At 38.0% G+C, this 18,852-nt stretch overlaps 1 protein-coding gene across 1 annotated transcript; it reads left to right on the forward strand.

Moving 5' to 3' along the window:
• The first annotated feature begins 10,708 nt into the window (after positions 1–10,708).
• LOC107304794 lies at positions 10,709–15,093 on the forward strand. Its single transcript, XM_015840406.1, has 3 exons — positions 10,709–10,801; positions 13,066–13,317; positions 14,144–15,093. Exons 2-3 carry the CDS (start codon positions 13,078–13,080, stop codon positions 14,609–14,611), a joined length of 708 nt encoding a protein of 235 aa, XP_015695892.1. The 5' UTR covers positions 10,709–10,801; positions 13,066–13,077; the 3' UTR covers positions 14,612–15,093.
• The last annotated feature ends 3,759 nt before the right edge of the window (positions 15,094–18,852 follow it).

Here is an 18,852-nt window from a genome sequence, read left to right on the forward strand (position 1 = left end):
TCTTTTGAAGTTTGAACAAGTACAGCTACTAGTGAGGTGAAAGTGATGCCGGTGGGTACTATAGAAATAATTTGTGCTCTTTTGTAGAACAAATATTTAAACCGTTTTGATCCTACCTTCTCTTCGCTTTCGTCTTTTTGTTTAAAAAAATTGTAAAGTTCCATTCGATGATATGCAACCAAAAAACAAAGGGAGGATAGAGATGGTTTCCCTCCCTGTGATAACTATTGTAATGTCTGTTGATAACTACTGGTAATTGACATATGCACATGAAGTCATGAATAATGCATCCTAGTTTTTTTTTAAAGAAAATGAAATGGGACTACCGAAAGAATTCTAAAATTCATATTTTATTTGGACTAGTCGCTATGGACAGTTAGGAGTAGATGTCTCAGGTCTGTCGTGCCATGCATGTCTCTGTCTAACACTCCAATGTACGTAGTTATGGCCAGTATTTATTCTGAGGGCATTGTCTTCCTTTAACTGCCGGCTATCCAGATCAAAAAGACATTTTTTTCCCCTTTCATTTACCTTTTCTTCTGTTCTTTTTGTTAGTTTTTGCTGTAAATCTCCTACTCCCCCCTCCGTTTCATAATAATAATATATTTGACTTTTTAGTGCAATGTTTAATCACTGGTCTTATTCAAAAAATTATAAAAATATCATTTATTTTGCTTGTGACTTATTTTATTATCAAAAAAAACTTTAAGCACGACTTATCATTTTTTATATCTGTACTAAATTTTTGAATAAGACGAATGTTTAAACGTTGCAAAAAAAATCAAATATCTTACGTTATGAAGCGGAGGCAGCACTTTTTTAAAGGCAGTAAAAAGTTTGGATCGTTTCAAATTGAACACGTACCGTCTTCTCTAAATGCCATATGCCTATCCAGTAACTGCACAAATGTCGTCCACAAAGTGATGGTTTAATCTTATGTTCTTGCACTGATGGAACTTTAGATTTTGCACTGATGGCCATATATATATCGGCAGTAATGTCGTTAACTTTTAAGCCACTCTATGCATTTTTAATTAAGGAAACCACTAAACTTTTAAAGCAACTATAAAGTTTTCATTGTTGACAAAGTTATATTTCACACTTTTAATAGTTGGGAGGCCGACATATAAAGAGCAAAAGAAGAAGAAAAATTGTTGACAAATTTAATTTCAATGTAAAATTGAAAATTTTAAGCTCAACTTATTTATATATTATTTGTAAAGAAAAGCTATTAAACACTAAGGCCATATGCAATGGGATGCTTAGGGAATGAAACCAGGTTAATTTTTGCCAAGCCAATGCTGCGTGAGAGCTCAGCTTTTCGCTTTTTCCTTAAAAAAAACCAAATGACATATTTAATTGCATATGAAAAAGTTTTATAAATAAACTTTTACGTAAGTGTTTTCAGCGATCTACTAGCTAAGGGTAAAAAAATAAAATATAATAAAAAAACTCCCAAATAACTGCAAATTTATAGTTAAAAACTTAAATTTTTGCTTGCACAAACAAATGAGAAAAAAATGATGGTGCCAGTCGCTCGCGAGCGCTCACGTGAAAAAAGGAAGCGCGAGCTAAGCGCGTGGCAAGCGTCCCACAAGAAAATTATTATGGTTAATCATGTTTGACTAACTTGATTTGATCACCATTCATGGCCGTTCGGTTTGCATAATAAACAATCATGTTCTTTATTTGCTCTCATCAATCAGTACTATTTAAATCGATCCTTTAACTACCGAGTATCATTAGGGCAGTACCAACGAAACAAACTGACACAGCTGACATAGTATAAGAAATCATCTATATAAATCATTTTCCATAGTTCAAGTGTCTGAGTAATAATTGTTTCTTAATTCTCTTAACTCTATATTATTCCATCAATTACGAGCGTGACACATGTCCGTTAGACACCATTAGTTTTTTTTTCTAATGATAAATTCATGGTTTCTTGGTGCATTAGGTGAAGAGAAGACTTGGGCCCCATATAGATGACAAAAATTTTTAGAAGTGTTACGTCGTATGTTTGACTGAATGTCAGAAGGGGTTTTAGACACGAATGAAAAAATAAATTTCACGGCTAGCCTAGAAACTGCGAGACAAATTTTTTGAGCCTAATTAATTCATCATTAGCACATATTGGTTACTATAGCACTTATAGCTAATCATGGTCTTATGATTAATCCTTCATTAGCACATGTTTATCCTAAAAACTTTTTCTAAAAATATCACGTCGAATCTTTGGACACATAAATAAAGCATTAAATATAAATAAACATTAAAATTAATTATACAGTTATGGGGGAAATCGTGAGACGAATCTTTGAGCCTAATTAATACATGATTAGCCATAAGTGCTACAGTAACCAACCTGTGCTTATGACGGATTAATTAGACTCAAAAGATTCGTCTCGCGGCTTTTAGGTGGAATCTAAAATTTGTTTTGTAACTAGACTACGTTTAATACTTTAAATTTATGATCATACGTGTCGATGTGATCTCTCTTAGAAATTATGTGACCTCTCTTCTAAAAGTTTTTTCCAGCTGAATGGGGCCTTACGAAGTAGTTTTATGGCTTTGTAATATGTGCCAATCACACCAATGGTTAAAGTGATGCAATTGAATCCAGTTGAACAACTATTCGTGGGGAGAACGCAATGTTCTATATACTCTGCGATCACTAATCTACACATATGTGCATTTCTTAATTGCTCTTCAAAAAACAAAAATAAAAATTGCGCTCTTCTTGTCAAACCAAACCATTTGGACCAATCCTCACCTTTTTATTTAATTAAAAGAAAACCAAAGATCCTGCTGCCCATGCATGATTCAGCACCAAGCCAAGAAACAAAAGGACAAAGATATATTGTCTGCCTCCGTATTATGGTGTCTCCTGATAATTAACTACTGCGTGACAAAACGAGCACATGAATGCATTCCCGGATTTCAGTATCTGTCCTCCTGTAAAAAAGATTAGTAGTAGTGGCGGGTGGCAGTGCACCACCAACTCCCTCCTATTTTTCAAAAAAAAAAATCAAGACTTATATATCAAATATTTTTATTAACTCTATTTTAATAAAATGTTAATACTATTTTTTAATAAAATGCTATTGGGCAATATGATAGTTATTTTAGAAAAGAATACGATGCTCAAATTAAAGTATTCGTAATATATAGTTTATTTGGACGAATCAACGTGGACAGTAACGTGTCTGTTGTCAATGCATATCATAACATTGGATAAACTAATTAATCATCTCCTTGTTTAATACTCATATGCAGTTAGAGCCAGTACAGGGAAAACTCACCTTCGTCTCAGCCAGCGGATCAAATGTGCTAAAGCGAAAAATATAAAGCGGGCACGGGAACATCTATCGGGGGAGAGCGCCAAATCGAGGATCGGATCCCCGGCGGCTCGCCCTCTTCCAGAACTTGGCACTGGCGGTCGGCGGCAGCTAGTCCCCACCAACGTTCCAGTGCTCGCCGGCGGCGCCCCCTTTGTCCAAATCGAGTGGCCTCCCGGCGTCGCACTCCTTCCAGTGCCCGCAGGCGGTGCCTCCTTTGTCTAGATCCAGTGGCCTCCCGGCGTCGCGCTCCTTCCATTGCCCAGCGGCGGCACGCTCTTGGTCCAGCTCCAGCAGCGACGCCCCGTTCGTTCGGCTCCAGCGGCGGCCAGCGGTTAGCTCGCCATCTCTACCACAACCTTTCTCTAGCCGGCCGCCGGTCAGCTCGCCCCGGCCCATGTTGCTTGGTGCTGCATCTTTACTGCTGCTGCATACTTTCTGCTTGTCTGCACTGTTGCCACGATCGATGGTGCCCTGCTGCTGACGGCTGCTGCATCTTGTGTGCTTGCCTCAACTCTCAAACTATCAGTCCCTCTTTGGTGAGTACTGAACTACTACTGATCTAAAACATTTTAAATAAGTTCACTGTTGTGTGAAACCACATTTTCTGGATACAGAAGCATAGAGATTCTTGCTATTTGAAATTTGAACTCCCATCGTGGAGCAAATAAACGGAATGAGAAATCAGAAAAGCTGCAAGCAATTCGCAGCACCAAAACTCTGTACTTTGCTCTGTTCAGTATTGTTCTTCAGTTTACTGCTCATCATCTAAAATATTCAGTTGCGTCAGGTTTTAGCCACCGAAACGTGTGAGTGCAAGTGCTGATCGGAGGAGAAGATACTGCTGACATTTTCTACCTTCAGAGTAGTATGATTAATTGCACAGTAATGGACATTAGAGAATAATCATGTTGATATATTGCTATTTGAGTATTAAGAATAATCATATTGATATATTGCTAAAATAACAATAAATATATATGCGTGTCATAGTATACTATTTTGTTTGTTTGGTTTTACTATGTCTAGGTAGTATTTCTTTTACATACATGAAACACAAAAAAAATGCTATGATGGCATTCACATCAGATCCTTGCTTGCATGCAGTGAATTAATTAGTCTCCAACTATCAAGAGTCAGCTTAAGAGATCAGAAATTTTTTCTACTGTTATGACTTAAGATAAAGTCCACAATGAAATCTACCATTAAACATTTCCTTATCTCTTCTCATAACTGCCGGCAGTCCAGATCAAAAGGACGTACCTTTCCTTTCTTTCACCATTGTTCTTTCCTTCTTGTAAGTTTCTGCTCCATATCAATTTTATATTAATAAAGCCAGTAAAATCTGGATCTCTCGAACCCGGAAAATTCACATTCGACATTTTTGTTTTGGGTGTAGTCCCGGCGTCGCCCTGGTCGCCGCGCTTACGTCCGGAGGCGCCGCCCACCGTCCGAAGCCGCCACCGCCTGCTGCGCCCCCGGCGCCCGCTCGCCCGCCGTGCCGACGCTGGTCCCGGATACGGCGGCGACTGCTGCTGCTTGCGGCAGGTGCGGCGTGGGCGGGTGCATCGGCGTGGGCTGCGAGCCGGTGGTGGCGTCCGGCTCGAGCATTTGTGATGACGAGGAGGAGGAGAGGGAGGAGTGCTCGGGCGCCGCGGCGGCGTCGGCGACGGGCGGAGTGAAGGGTGGCGTGGGCAAGAGGCGGCGGCAGAGGAGGAGTGCCGCCGGCGAGGGGAGCAAGAGGCGGCGGCCGTGGGGGAAGTGGGCGGCAGAGATCCGCGACCCGCACCGCGCCGTGCGCAAGTGGCTCGGCACGTTCGACACCGCCGAGGACGCCGCGCGCGCGGCCACTGCGTCAAGCTCAACTTCCTCGGCCGCGCAGCGACCGCGCTCGCTCCCAGTCCCGGACAGCCCCCGGGAGAACTGCGGCTCGAAAGATAGACAGAATGCATCGTAAAACAAGTCTATAGAACACGTAACAGTAAGTTCTTCGCCAAACAAGAAGCAATAACAGCCTGAGGATTTGAACAGACACCAGAAAATTCGGCAGAAGCATGCTAAACCATCATCCCATCTGGATCGATCTCTCAAGAACTCGAAAGTTGAAACATCCATCGATCGCGTATATTCTTAACCAAATTATTCAGCTCCTACGCCACAGAGTCAGTCACTGCGACGGCCATCGGTTTACGCACGGCGAACGCCGGAGACGGCGAGAGAGAGGCCACCGAGCAGGAGGACGAAGAGACCAAACGCCAGCGGCGGGCCGACGCCGGCAGCGACCACGCTGACGGCTGATGAGGCGGCGAGAACGCCCACCACGACAGGATCAGGGCAGCCGCTGCCACGTCCGCCAGGAGCGTCTCCTGCCTTCTCCGCCATGGTAGCCTTCTTCTCCGCCTTGCCGTGCTCGAGCATGTCGCCGGCGCGGAGATTCGCGAGCTTCACGTCGGTGGCGGCGGCCGCCATCTGATTCGACGAATAAACGCAAGGAGATGTTAGCGATTGAGCTCAGAGAAAATGCGAGGCAGATGGGGGAACGCATACGCGCGGGCTTTCTTTTATAGCGCGGAGCGGAATCTGTCATACGTCGAACTTTAAATTTGAATTTTTAATTTAAAGATAATTTTGAGGTTGTCTTTCAACAAAGTTTACTTTTGCTTTTAAATCATTAAAATGCATATATTTGACTTTTTTCATTGAAAAAAAAAGATGACACGTGGAGAGACCGAACAGGACAGGATCAAATGTACACCGCGAGGTTCGTGTTTGCAGTTTGGTTTTGGTTTGTGTGACTGAACTTTCAGATTACTATTTGTTATTATTCACTTGTACCAAAATTATTATGTTTCGTATCCACTTGCAGCAGAACAAGAATTGATACTTGTTCCGGATTGTCTAATGACAGTTTATGTGTGAAAACAGCTAAATATGCATGTGGCGATTACTGTAGCATCTAATCTCAACCTTCCGTTTTTACCAAGCAGCAACAAAGGAGTGCACCAAATGCAAATTTTCTGTAGCCTTCAGTGTCAACATAAAAATGTTGAAGCCCTTTGATAGCAAGCAGAATACTACAGCTAGCCACTGTACAAGCAAAGTCTAACTCTTTTTTGCATGTTAATTAATTGGGCGACGTTTTGCTTTCCCGTGGCTAACACTGAGCATGGAATATTCTCTGTACCGTCCTGGAAAATATCAACACCAAGGTGGTGTTTGAAATAACTAATATTATATGATTAACTATTTTTAATAGTTATTTAAGCGTATAAATAAATAAATTAATTATTACTGCATCCATTCCAAATAACATCAGTTTTATCGTCTATCATTTGTTCCAAAATACTGCATTTGTCCGGAAATATAAGCATTTTAGATCATTTAGTATAAATTAAGGTTAAGAAAAAAAAACTACGGTGCTTTTTAGTAACGAGGAATGGATGCATGTAGAAAGATTGTTGGAGGATTAAATGGGTATAGTCTTAAATAAAAAGTGATTCATGAGACCAGTAGTATTGTTAATATTACTCGAAATATTTATATTTTTTAATAAGATTTAAATGAATGAAATATTTATATTTTGAGACGGATGGAATAAATTCACTTCAGTTATATTGTCTATCTTGAACCCACAAATTGATGCACTTTATGCCTTCAATACCCCTTAACACCCTATTATCTCCCTACACACCATACGGATACTTTTTTTTTTTTCTAAATCTACCTTATTTGTAACACCTGGAGCCAATTTATTTACTATGGATACGTATAAGGCCCATAATATCGTGACAATTTATTTATTTCGTTATAAAACGACTCAAAACCTATGACGTTATAGCAATTTTGTCACGATTTACACACATATATATATAGCAAGACTAATATGTGTACCCCTTAGTACAAGCTATTCTACACCCCTCACTTCCAAAGCATCCTAAGGCCCATCCCATCTCTATTTCTAAGGCCCAAAAATCATCTCTATCTCAATTAAAGATCGATGAAAGTGTTCCCCCGTAGGTCAACCCCTTATGGGCTTCCTCTCATATCTATGTAAGCCAACCTCTCATCTTACAAAAATTCCTACAGTAATATGAATGCAGAAATGTAGTAACATGATAACTAATTTGCAGTAACAACTCGAAACATACCCATGAGAGATCTAATTTTTTAAAGCACTTTTTTCTAACAATGTGGTACAAACGTTTAAAAAAATAATATATGAGGAGAGAGATAAACTTGTTTAAAGTTTAAAATCTTAAGAAATATCTAGATTTGTATTAGTATACACTAATGCAATGACAATAGCTGCAGTAACGCTATACATTCTATGTAGCAGTAATGCTATCATGCCTCTGATTATACCATGGCAATATAACGGCGCACGTTCAAAAGCAATGAAGTTGTGTCTTGTGGGTATAGTAGTACACCTCTGATCAGAGTATAATCTATTCGAATAGTCGTGCCCACGGTCAAGCGCGGACTCCCAGCTTCACTGTGATTAGTGAACCCTTAATGACTTGATTAAACTGGCTTTCACTTGGGACTACTGCAACGTAGTGTAGCGTTGAGTAATGGTTGGATCTGTCGCAGCGCGGTGTAACGTTAGACGGTGTTGTAGTATTTTACGACTGTTATTTATTTACTCTTTTATTTACTTAATTACCTTTATTCAGTTTAATCTCTGTTATTTATTAAATACTGCTTTGTTACAACTAACCATACCCTATCCATGTTGATCCTTTGCATCATTTATTACTCTCTTCCATGCTACTTGTTGAGTATGGTGGTTTGTAGTCAGCCTTGTCTAAATTTCCTCCTTCAGAGCTAGAGGTTGAATCCGATGGAGGTGACTCTCAGGACTGAGCTGTTCCGCAGTCGAAGCGTTGCCTGTGGACTGGAGCCATACCCGCTGGAGCTAGTCTATGTTATCTTTTTCGCTGTATTTTTCGTTAGATTAAGTGTTATTTTCAGTTGTTCCTAAGAACGAGGGTTATGTAATCAATATTGTCTTTTTGTGTACCCTGACTTCTGGGCGTGACAAATGTCATGTTACTATAAAATATAAAATATATGTATTGTTAATGCATAATTGCATTAACATCGTGATATAAGTGCAGTAACATGTGCACTGTTACTACACAGTTACAGTAACGTCGTGATATAAGTACAGTAACATCATGATAGAAGTGTAGTGATAAGAGGTATGGCTATACTGTTGCTACAATACCACTAATGCTTGTGGGAGAGCTAAAAGGGTGTATTCCCAATATTTAGAGAGCAATATCTCATGTATCTTATAGTATTTTTTGAAACCGTTTTCACTGTGGTGGTTAAAAAATTATGATTTAGAAAACTAGATCCGTCATGATGTTGTTAATGTATTTTATAAGGCATGTTACTGTATTTTGCATTCGTGTTATTAAACTTTTGAGATAGACGGGAGTTAACAAAGGTGGAGTGTGGAGAAAAGCCAAAGGACGAGTTTGACCGGTGGGAGAAAGCTTTTACCAGACTAGAAGAGGGGTTTTAGGCCTTTGGAAGAGGGTGAGAGAGTGTTTGGGTCTTATGAGGGGAGAGGGGCTAAGGTCAGTGTACATATTAGTTTTGCTAATATATATCATCACAATTGCTTTATGGATATAGCAATTACTATATTAATTGGTATATTTGACATATAAGCTTCATCAAGTTAGATAAGATTTTGAAGTGACATTGTAATATTTTTAATATTCATAATAAAATATAGAAGTATATATTCTATCAATTAGAGAAATTTTATAGCAGTATTACGCTAAAAAAAGAAATCTTATAACGATATATATTAGGCACGAAATCGGCGTTGGCCACCCTGATAGTTATTATTGAAATCAGCCGTTCATTTCTTGGACTCGGTTTTTACGGTACCTCTTTTAATTGTATTGTAGTAATAGTTAGTAAAATTGATATCTAACTATATATTTTATATATTTTATAAGTATGTAAAACTTTGGTAAGATATATTTATCTATTTAAAATAATATATGACACACAATTTTATCGTAGAGTTATATATTTTAGTTTCAATTTTATTCTTATAGAATTTTTACAACACATACTAGCGTTATAGTATAACAAAATTAGATCCATTAGATCTAAAGTAATGTACGCGACTCATAATCATTCGAGGTATTTTAAAAAATCCTTTTGTTTTTATCTTTTGAGAAGGAAATAAAAATAAAAATTGTTCCTTCTGTCTCTGGATTTGGATTTTCGATATTTTGGATTCATCACAGCAAGTGAGCAAGCAACCCTGTCAATTTCAAGAGATGAAATACTAGTTAGCTGTAGCCAGCTGCCAGCAGCGGTGGACCGCTAGTTAACATATGAATGGAACAGAGTAAACCTCTTCTTCTTTTTGTTCGTGCATAGGTTGTAAGCTAAAATTTGAGCTTTATTTTTTCGCCTATACTTCTTAGAGCGTGCTAAATTTTAAAACTTAATTTATAGCTGATTTTAAGGTGTATAGAATATCTTTCGTTATAATACGTATATAAAATTTGTGAAGTGTGTGAGAGTGTAGTAGGATTTGCCAAAGGACAAGCTACATGGTCGGTCGGCAAGGTGAGTGCCGACATACCTCAGCAAGATGAGGCTTTTAACTTTTGTCACCTTTTATCCGGAGCGTTTAATTTTTATCATAACCCTCACGGGAGAGTGACAAAAGGCTAAACTTTCCTCAGCAGGACGATAGAAACCGAAGATTCTTGCCCACGCTCCAGTGTTCGTTGTTTGCGCATTGAGCAGGCTGTGTGTATGTACGGCCGGTTTGGAGCAGTCTATAAAAGCCAAGTGACCGTGAAGGTTGGCGAATTTATATTTTGAATGTGCAAATGCAGTATATAGTTTGAAAAATGCTTGTCGTTTTGTTTCATACTATGCAATGAAAAACGTTGGTTCAATTATGTTTCGCCATTTTAATTGGCAAAAATAGTTTCGGGTGAATAATAAATTTGTTTTTCACATGTGAAACACTGAAATACAGTCACGTGAGATCTTGTTGTAAATAATTTATTACAACAAATATAACATTAGAGTCCAGTTGTAATTGTAAGCGCATTTCCAGCTGATAAAAAGAAAAATTAAAAGAAAAGAAAGAAAGAAAACGGGAGAACGGCTAACAAACGTGGACGATGCTATGTGGGTCCCGCATGTAAGCAGCTCAGCTGCACGGGTGAGAGGACCCGGTGGTGCTGCGGGAGTGTCTGCGTTCTTCTTCCAGCGGAAGCGCATCCCACGGCAGAAAAAGGGAAAACGAGGAAAGAAAGGGGGTCTCATGGCTTCCTCGGTTTCTTCCGAATCCCCCCCACCCCCCCCCCCGAGTTTCCGTTCCCGACCCCGTCCTCTCTCTCTCGATTCTACTGCTTTTTTTCTTTCTTTCTTCTTTCTACGGTTGTGGCATGTTCGGATCTGTTCAAGTACTGTAGGTGCGTGCAGTTTATCACACATATTTTCTGTTCATGCGGAATTTTCTGCTTTGAGTTTTGTTCGTGGTTTGAGTACGAAATGGTACGGGCAGTGGCGAATCCTACGGGATGGTACAAGATGTGAGGATGAATCCTCGTCCAGTACATTTCGTCCTTTCACTTCCATGGCGTTCTTTCTCCGTCCACCCATGATATGTTCTCTTCAAAAATCCCCTGCCCCATTTCAGTTTCAAAAAAATTTCCCCTGCTCAATTTGACCTCTTAATCGTCCATGCGCTGCCAGCAAAATGAGCAATAGATATGTTTGTATCCAAAATATGATTCTATCGGGTGCGGGACAAAACTTTTGATACCAAATAGTACAATTTTATTTCACCTGATCATGCTCGCTCTTTCTGCCACTCCGGTAAAGGATCAACTAACACAGAACAGCTCTCCTACCGAATTCTTGTGTACTCCATCATTGTTGCAAATCTATTTTCATTTGATTCACTCCACTAGTAGAAATTTTGTACCTCATCGTTTCCTTGGATGTTGCTTCTAGTGATTTTTTTCCTCCTTTTTTTTCTTTTTTTTTTCTTAGGGAGAAGGCCAGAGCTCTGCCTATTAAAGATTCTGGTAGATGCAGGAAAGTACAAGGTTCCAGTTACAGAATTAGACAAAGAAAATAAAATCAAATTTAGAAACGTTACTGAAAGTAATCAAAGCTAAAAGGGAAATCGACTTTAGAAACGCTACTGAAAATAACCTTGAAACATTCATCTGTTCCTTTAAAACCAGACCATTCCACCACATTGACATGAGAACTCCTGTAATCTCCTTTCTTGTCATTTTTTGGTTTTATACTGCATGACATCTGCCACCAATCAGACAACACGTCATCTACCATGTTCAACGTTGATGTGATAGTCCATTCCAATCACATATTAAGCCCCAGACATTTCCGATAAGTCCGATGCATTTTACTGGTAGTATAATTTAATCCCTATCATTGATTTTTTTATCGGATAACTGTGATTAAATTATACTATCAACAATATTAGGTGTAGTAGAAATTTGAAGGGGCAATATCGTCCTTTGTATTGTGATCTTTATTGCAAAAAAATAAAATTACAAAATACTGCTAATCAAGTAATTAACAAAGTACAAAAATACTCTTTTTCTACTGGTAGTATAATACTACCAATAAAATACACCAGAGAGGTGCCCTTCTGGTAATTCAACAGTACTTCACTAGGTGTGTTGTCGTTTCCAGGACCCTTTGACAAAGAGAGCAGGAAGCATTGCACGGCCAGTTCCTTTGCATCAAAATTTCTGTAGATAGGGCCTTTGATGCAACACAATACATCCAAAGGATTTAAGCTTTGGTTAACCTTGTGCAAAAGCATTTGTAGTTCCATTTGACCAAAGCCATGTGGAATTCCTTTGGAGCCATTTCCAATTGTGATTTTAGTTGGCAGGTGAAAAGGATTTTTATCAATATCATTGCATGGAATTTTCTTTTGTGCCCATGGTTTAGAGTCATCCTTCCATTTTTACCACAACCATTTCAAACGTAACACTCTCACAAACTTGTTTAAGTCTAACATGGTTAGTCCTCCCAAGATTGTTTGGTCAACAAAAAGTTTTGCCAATTAGCAATTTTCTGGATCCTATTCTAAATCTTCTTAATAACCCATTTCTGAATAGGCAAAATCGCAAAGTGATATGTTGGAACGGAGGGTAGAACTTATTTCACTAGTCTAGTGTCCTGCAGAAGTAAAAAACCGCCCTTTCCAACGTGGCAACCTTGAGTCCACTTTATTGTTTGTAGTGATTTGATAATTATGTATATTGAGAATGAAGCGATTTGATTATATGAGTTCACATGTACTTTTATGCATTCTCGATCATCAAAATCAGCATAAGCCTAGCAATCTGGAAATTTACAAGTGGGAATGTGTGTGTGTGGTGGTGGTGGTGGTGGGGGGGGGGGGGGTTGTGCCAAACTGTTGTGAAAATGTGAGAAGACAGGAGGTTGAACTTGAAGACAATTTAAGAAGGCGCAAAGATAAAGAATGTGTCAACTGTTATGGTTGGATCACCATGTAAATTGGATGACTAATTCAGCTTCCAACAAATCGAATTTGACTTGTATGTCATGCAGATTCTAATGTCATTCACTCAGACTCAAAACTGATCCTGTTGCATCACTGCAATTTGTTCTGAATACTCTAAATGAAATCATCAGGTTCGTGATCAAGCTTTTTTACTTGTAATTGCAGGGGCCAGCAACGATGAGTAACCTGGCAACCATGGGTTTGCTCCTAATCATGCTCATGTTTGGTGTATCTGTTCAGCAGCTCGGAAGTGCTCAGTCCCTTGGCAGCTATGTTCCAATCGTTGGCCTACTTGGGGTTATATTTGGTGCTAATCTGTTTTTCTTTGGCATAAAGATGACAGGCATTCCAGCTTCTGTTTCCCTTGGTGCCATGGCTTCACTCACAACAATGTGCCAGCGTCACAAACTCGCCATGGTAAGGCTCTTCACTTGTACTCCATCCGTCCCAAATTACAGGGAGCCGACAATTTTAGGAAAGTCAACACCTATAATGTTTGACTAATATTTAGACCAATAATATATATGTTTAATGAAATGCATGTGGTATCATTAGATTCGTATGTGAGATATAGATTTTATATCCACTAATAAGATATTATAAAATAAATTAATGGCCAAAGTTCTGCATTGGAGACTGTAAAAAGCCTGCACACCTTATAATTTGGGATAGAGGGAGTAATATAATGTGACCTTTTGATCATTGATGCTGTCAACAACAACTTCTCAACTCCAAATGAGCACTAGATACAATTATATTTATACTTTACAGCATTATATAAGATATATATATAACAATTATATTTCAAAACAGACTTTGATCTAGCTTCGTGCGACACTGCTTGCAGGTAATTTCACTAGTTCGTACTGTCTGCTTCTGTCACTCTGGCAGAGGACCAACTAACATTTCTTGTGTAGCCCGTCCTTGTTGCGTTTATATTTTCATCTGATTTACTCTACAAGTAGCAATGTTTAGTTAGCTGTTGCTTGTAGTGATTTGATAATCATGCGTATCAGGACTATTCGAAAATGTGCTGGGGTAATCTGTATCTCATGATTATGCTTAGATCAGTATGTCATGACTAAATTCAGCTTCGGATAAATCAAATTTGGCTCGGACGTAATGTAGATTAACTTGCCACTCATTCAGAACCTAAACTGAGTTATTGTATCACTGCAGTGTGTCCCGATTGCTCTAAATAAATCGTCAGTTTTGTGATCAATCTTTCTACATGCAATTGCAGGGGCCAGCAATGATGAGCAACCTGAGAAGCACCGGTGCCCTCGTCCTCCTGTTTGTGGACGCTGGATCTGTTCATCAGTTGGTTTGGGATCACTCAGTTGGCAGCTACCGCCAGCTTGTCAGCCTACTTGGGGTCATCGTTGGTGCCAATCTCATATTTCTCAGTGACAAGATGAGAGGCAGTCGAGGGCCTATTGACCTCGGTACCGTAGCTTCAATGGCTGCAGCGTACATACATCACAACCTTGCCATGGCAGGGCTCTTTACAGTGTCATCAGCCATCATTGTGTACATAGTTTCTGGTGCTGCCACTGGGCTAGCCCTTTCAGTTAGCCTCTTTGTGACACTCCTACTCGGCGTCGCCATGATCACCCTTGGAGTCCATGCTGGGTCTACGCCGATCTCGGCCGAGGAAGGGATCGGCCTGGAGGGTTCGATGCAACAGACTAAGCTACGATCATCAGTGTAACAGCTCGTGCAATGAAGGCATTTCCACTTCAATTTCTAGCATTGTGTGTGTGCTGTGTACACTATCTGAAAATGCTCTCTCAGTTGAAAATCCTGAACTGGAACGGTAGAGGATTTAACAACATGGCGAGTAGGGCGGCAGTAGCAGTACGATCGATCGATCAGGCCTGCGCAGCACACCCCCCTGGATAATAATGGGGGGTTTTTTCAATCTGATTTATGAAGCAAGGGACAAAAGCAATCAAAATCTGAATAGAAGGCTCGTGGGGAGATTCTGGAACAGAATCAATTCAGCTCCACGTTGTGCAAGAACTAATATGCAGGTTCGATATAGCACAAGAAAGGAGAATTCTTGGCATTACGGCAAGAAACAATAGTTTGTTTCTTACCATAATTAAAAAAGTACATGCAGATATCATATTTTTCAGTGTAAAAATTTAGGGCCACTGGCAATAAAATGTAATCTATACTGTTAATCTATTTTTATTGGATAACTATGATTAAATTATACTATCAACCATATTAGGTGTTGTAGAAATTTGAAATAGTAATATCGTCTTTTTTATTGTGATCCCGAATAACCTAAGACGATCGCCTCCAATTATGTAGAAATGGTTTACTTTGAAAGGCATCCAACCTTCCATACATAATACAGTTTTATTCATAAATTATTTTTCGTTTGCAAATTATCTTATGGATAAAAAACTGGAATAATTTACTTTTTGGCACTTTTACGCGTGGTGATAATCGATTTGCCACTAAACCCACATGTCATAGACACATGAGGACCCACATGTCATAGATAACGAGTGACAATCTGTTATCATCCTTTATTAAACTCACATATTTCATTTTTCTCTTCCTTCTCTCATTTTTATAAAGAAAAAGACATCTCACTTTTGAGACTAGAAAGTTTCATATTCGAGTACGAATTTGTCTGTTCGTGTAATGCCACCCATCAACAGTTCCACACAACCTGATGCTCACCAAACTTGATCGTTGCACACTGCATTTCCAGAGAAGATTGTAATCCATGTCTCTCCCCCTCTCCCTTTTCGACAAATATTGATCAGAAACCGTGAAATTTTGAGGTTTCTACGTGGGATGAAACTAGATTCCAAGTCAAATTTCAAATGGTTTTGAGAATTCAAAATTGTAACGGTAAATTCGGCCAAAATTCGCTCATTTTTTATCGAAAAATTGTCATATGCCGCTGAGGTTCGGATCTGACGCTCAATCAGCAAGTTAAATCCTGGATGAGATAACACTCCCCATGTCGCCCATAGTATCATGAATGAATTCTAGAATACTCACGGAGCCAAATTTGGAGCAACAAACTGCAACAACAAGAAGCTGTTGAGAACTCCTTCGTTCTAAAATATAAACTGTTCTAAGTTGTTTAATATAGATTAAAGTTTAAAAAAAGAACTACTATGTCTCAATAAATAAGGAATTTATCAGGGTAAGAGTACGTAGGGATGAAATAAAAAGAATTTTAAATTTTAAGTGATTAAAAGCATCCCCGACAGCTCATCTAAATTTGGTTATTCATATCTTTATTTGGATGATCATCTAAACTAGTTTTATCCTTCATATCTCTTTGCACTCCACTAGATCATCTATATATGACATCTTTTATATCTCGTTGAAGGATGGAGAGAGATCATCTAAATATGAAAGTTCTCTCTGCTAATATGGATGACATCTAAAAATAGATGATAGTATAGCCGTTCTGTTCGGATGCTCTAATGAAACAATTAGTATTAAGAATACTATTAGAAATGTTTATATTGTTATATAATATTTAAATTATAGAAATATTTATACTATATTTTCCTAAAATGATTTCACTTTCAACTCCTCTTGTTTGTCCCACATAAACTTTATTTCCTATTTAAGCAATTATTTCACTGGAGCTTAGTAAAATATTTCAAATTTTGAATGACCTCGGATGAAGAAGGTTAAAAACAGTAGATCTCACCCAGAAATCTTACCTTGTAGTTGACAACTTTTTAATTAAGATCATATAGAGATTCAAATATGTGTTATATGGTTTGAAAATCAATAGTCAAAAAAGAAAATGGAAGTATTCTAAAGCACTTCATAGATGAGATGTTTAGGGTGTTGTGCGTGGAGGTGGAGATCGTGGGTTTAAATCCTATCATCTAGCTATGCTTTAAGCATAGTTAGATGAATAAAATTAAAAGTATTATTTTCGGTTATTTTAAGTGTATTTAAAATAAAAAGTTGTAAAATATTATTCGTAATGGTTCGTAATTACGATCTGTTATAGATGTCATTTCAATGTTATATGTAATTGTTCATAATTATGACTCATTACATATATATCATCTGTAACGTGGTTTTACCCGTTACCGATAACTTTCATATCAGTAACTCTTCATCCGTAACGGGACGGATATCTACTATAGATGAAGGTTTTGACACATGACGGATGAGATGTTGTGTACTAGTGCCAACCCATTAGATGAGATATTGTAGCCTTCCTCAATCTATCTATCTTTCCCGCTTGACTCGATCTGGCGTCGGTTCATCTTCGTTGCCCAATTCGTGAGGTCGCTTGAAGACTTAAATTAGGTGCCGAAGTTTTATACTTGATCTCTGTATTTTCTCGATGATCATAAAAGTATTCATTAGAATTTTGCTAAGATCTAAGGGGACTTCAGTTTCTCAGGGATAATGGGACTTCAAAAAGAAAGCTTCTCTTGTCAAGTAGTAGCACAAAAGGTTCGCGTGATAAATATTTTGTTTATTTCTTAATGACATTGACATACCAACATCGAGAGCCAGCTATGACGACGAGAGCGAGAGGTAACGGATTTGAGTCAAATCATTTGGCCATCGACAAAATATAAAGCACGAATGCTTTGGATCACTGCCATGACAAAGCATGTGCTGCTGATACCTTCTTGTTCCAATGTTTTCTTTAATCAGCCCTGGAACATTGTTAAACTGCATTATTGAGATCTCTCACACCAACCATAATACATTATACATATGAATCCTGACCACCTAGCTAATAGGCTTACAGACATGAGCAGATTGTGGGCCCTGAAATCTCACCAAAACCCATGAAACAAATTAGATACTCACTCCGTCGTCTGTAGACGTTTGACTTTATTGACTTTTTTATACACGTTTGACCATTCGTCTTATTTAAATTTCTTTATAAAATATTAAAGCTATATATATGCATAAAAGTATACTTACCAATAAATAAAATGATATAAAAATAATTAGTAATTATGTAAATTTTTTGAATAAGATGAATGGTTAAACCTACATTAAAGAGCTGGCTTTTATATATGAGTTTTTAACAACTAGAGAAGGTAGGTAATATATATTTTCTAGAATAAAAACATGTTATCTCTAAAATTAAAATTTTACGATATAAATTCACTATATCTATGTATTTTTTTCAAGGAAAAAAAGCATGGATGCGATTATAATTTTGCAAAATCAGAGATATGTCATCCTGACCCACATGTCATTGACTCATGCGGATCCCACATGTCATTGAGATACCAATGACATATCTCTAACTTTGCAAAATTATAATGGCACGTTTTCAATGACTCTAAACATTTCCTATATACTCCCTCCGTTTCATAATATAAGATGTTTGACTTTTTTGTTTGTAATGTTTGATCATTTGTCTTATTCAAAAAATTACGGAAATATCATTTATTTTGCTTGTGACTTATTTTATTATAAAAAAAATTAATCACGACTTGTCATTTTTTATATGTATACTAAATTTTTGAATAAGATGAATGGTCAAATGTTACAATAAAAAAGTCAAACATATTATATTATAAAATGGAGGTATTATGTTATTGATGAAAGGTGCATGAGATGATTAATAGGGGTATTTGAATCAAGAGCTATCAATCACGAATTATGAAAAATTTTCAACGGACCGTTCTAATTAACTACCACACGTGTCCTTTTGGATGTTCAATATCTCGGAGAAAAAAAAAACGCTTTATGAAACACATTTTAAATGGCGCACTTTCGGCGCAATGTTAACTTTCTGCTGCATTATTGAGCTTTTTTTTTTTTTACTGTCTTGATGGTGATATGGATATCGAGTCCACCGGATGACCTCCATATGATTTCTGCATTATTGTGCTTGAAGCCTGCATATCATTGCCAAGATTTTTTTTTTTGACATGATATCATTGCTAAGTTGATCTCTTCATCATGTTAAGTAAACTTATC

Source organism: Oryza brachyantha, chromosome 8, assembly GCF_000231095.2.
Source record: "Oryza brachyantha chromosome 8, ObraRS2, whole genome shotgun sequence".
NCBI lineage: Eukaryota > Viridiplantae > Streptophyta > Magnoliopsida > Poales > Poaceae > Oryza > Oryza brachyantha.

Coding starts and splice junctions, on each gene's coding strand:
- LOC107304794 (XM_015840406.1), top strand. CDS start 13,078: ATGAGTAACCTGGCAACCATGGGTTTGCTCCTAATCATGCTCATGTTT. Junction 13,318..14,143: donor AGCGTCACAAACTCGCCATG/GTAAGGCTCTTC, acceptor ATGCAATTGCAG/GGGCCAGCAATGATGAGCAA.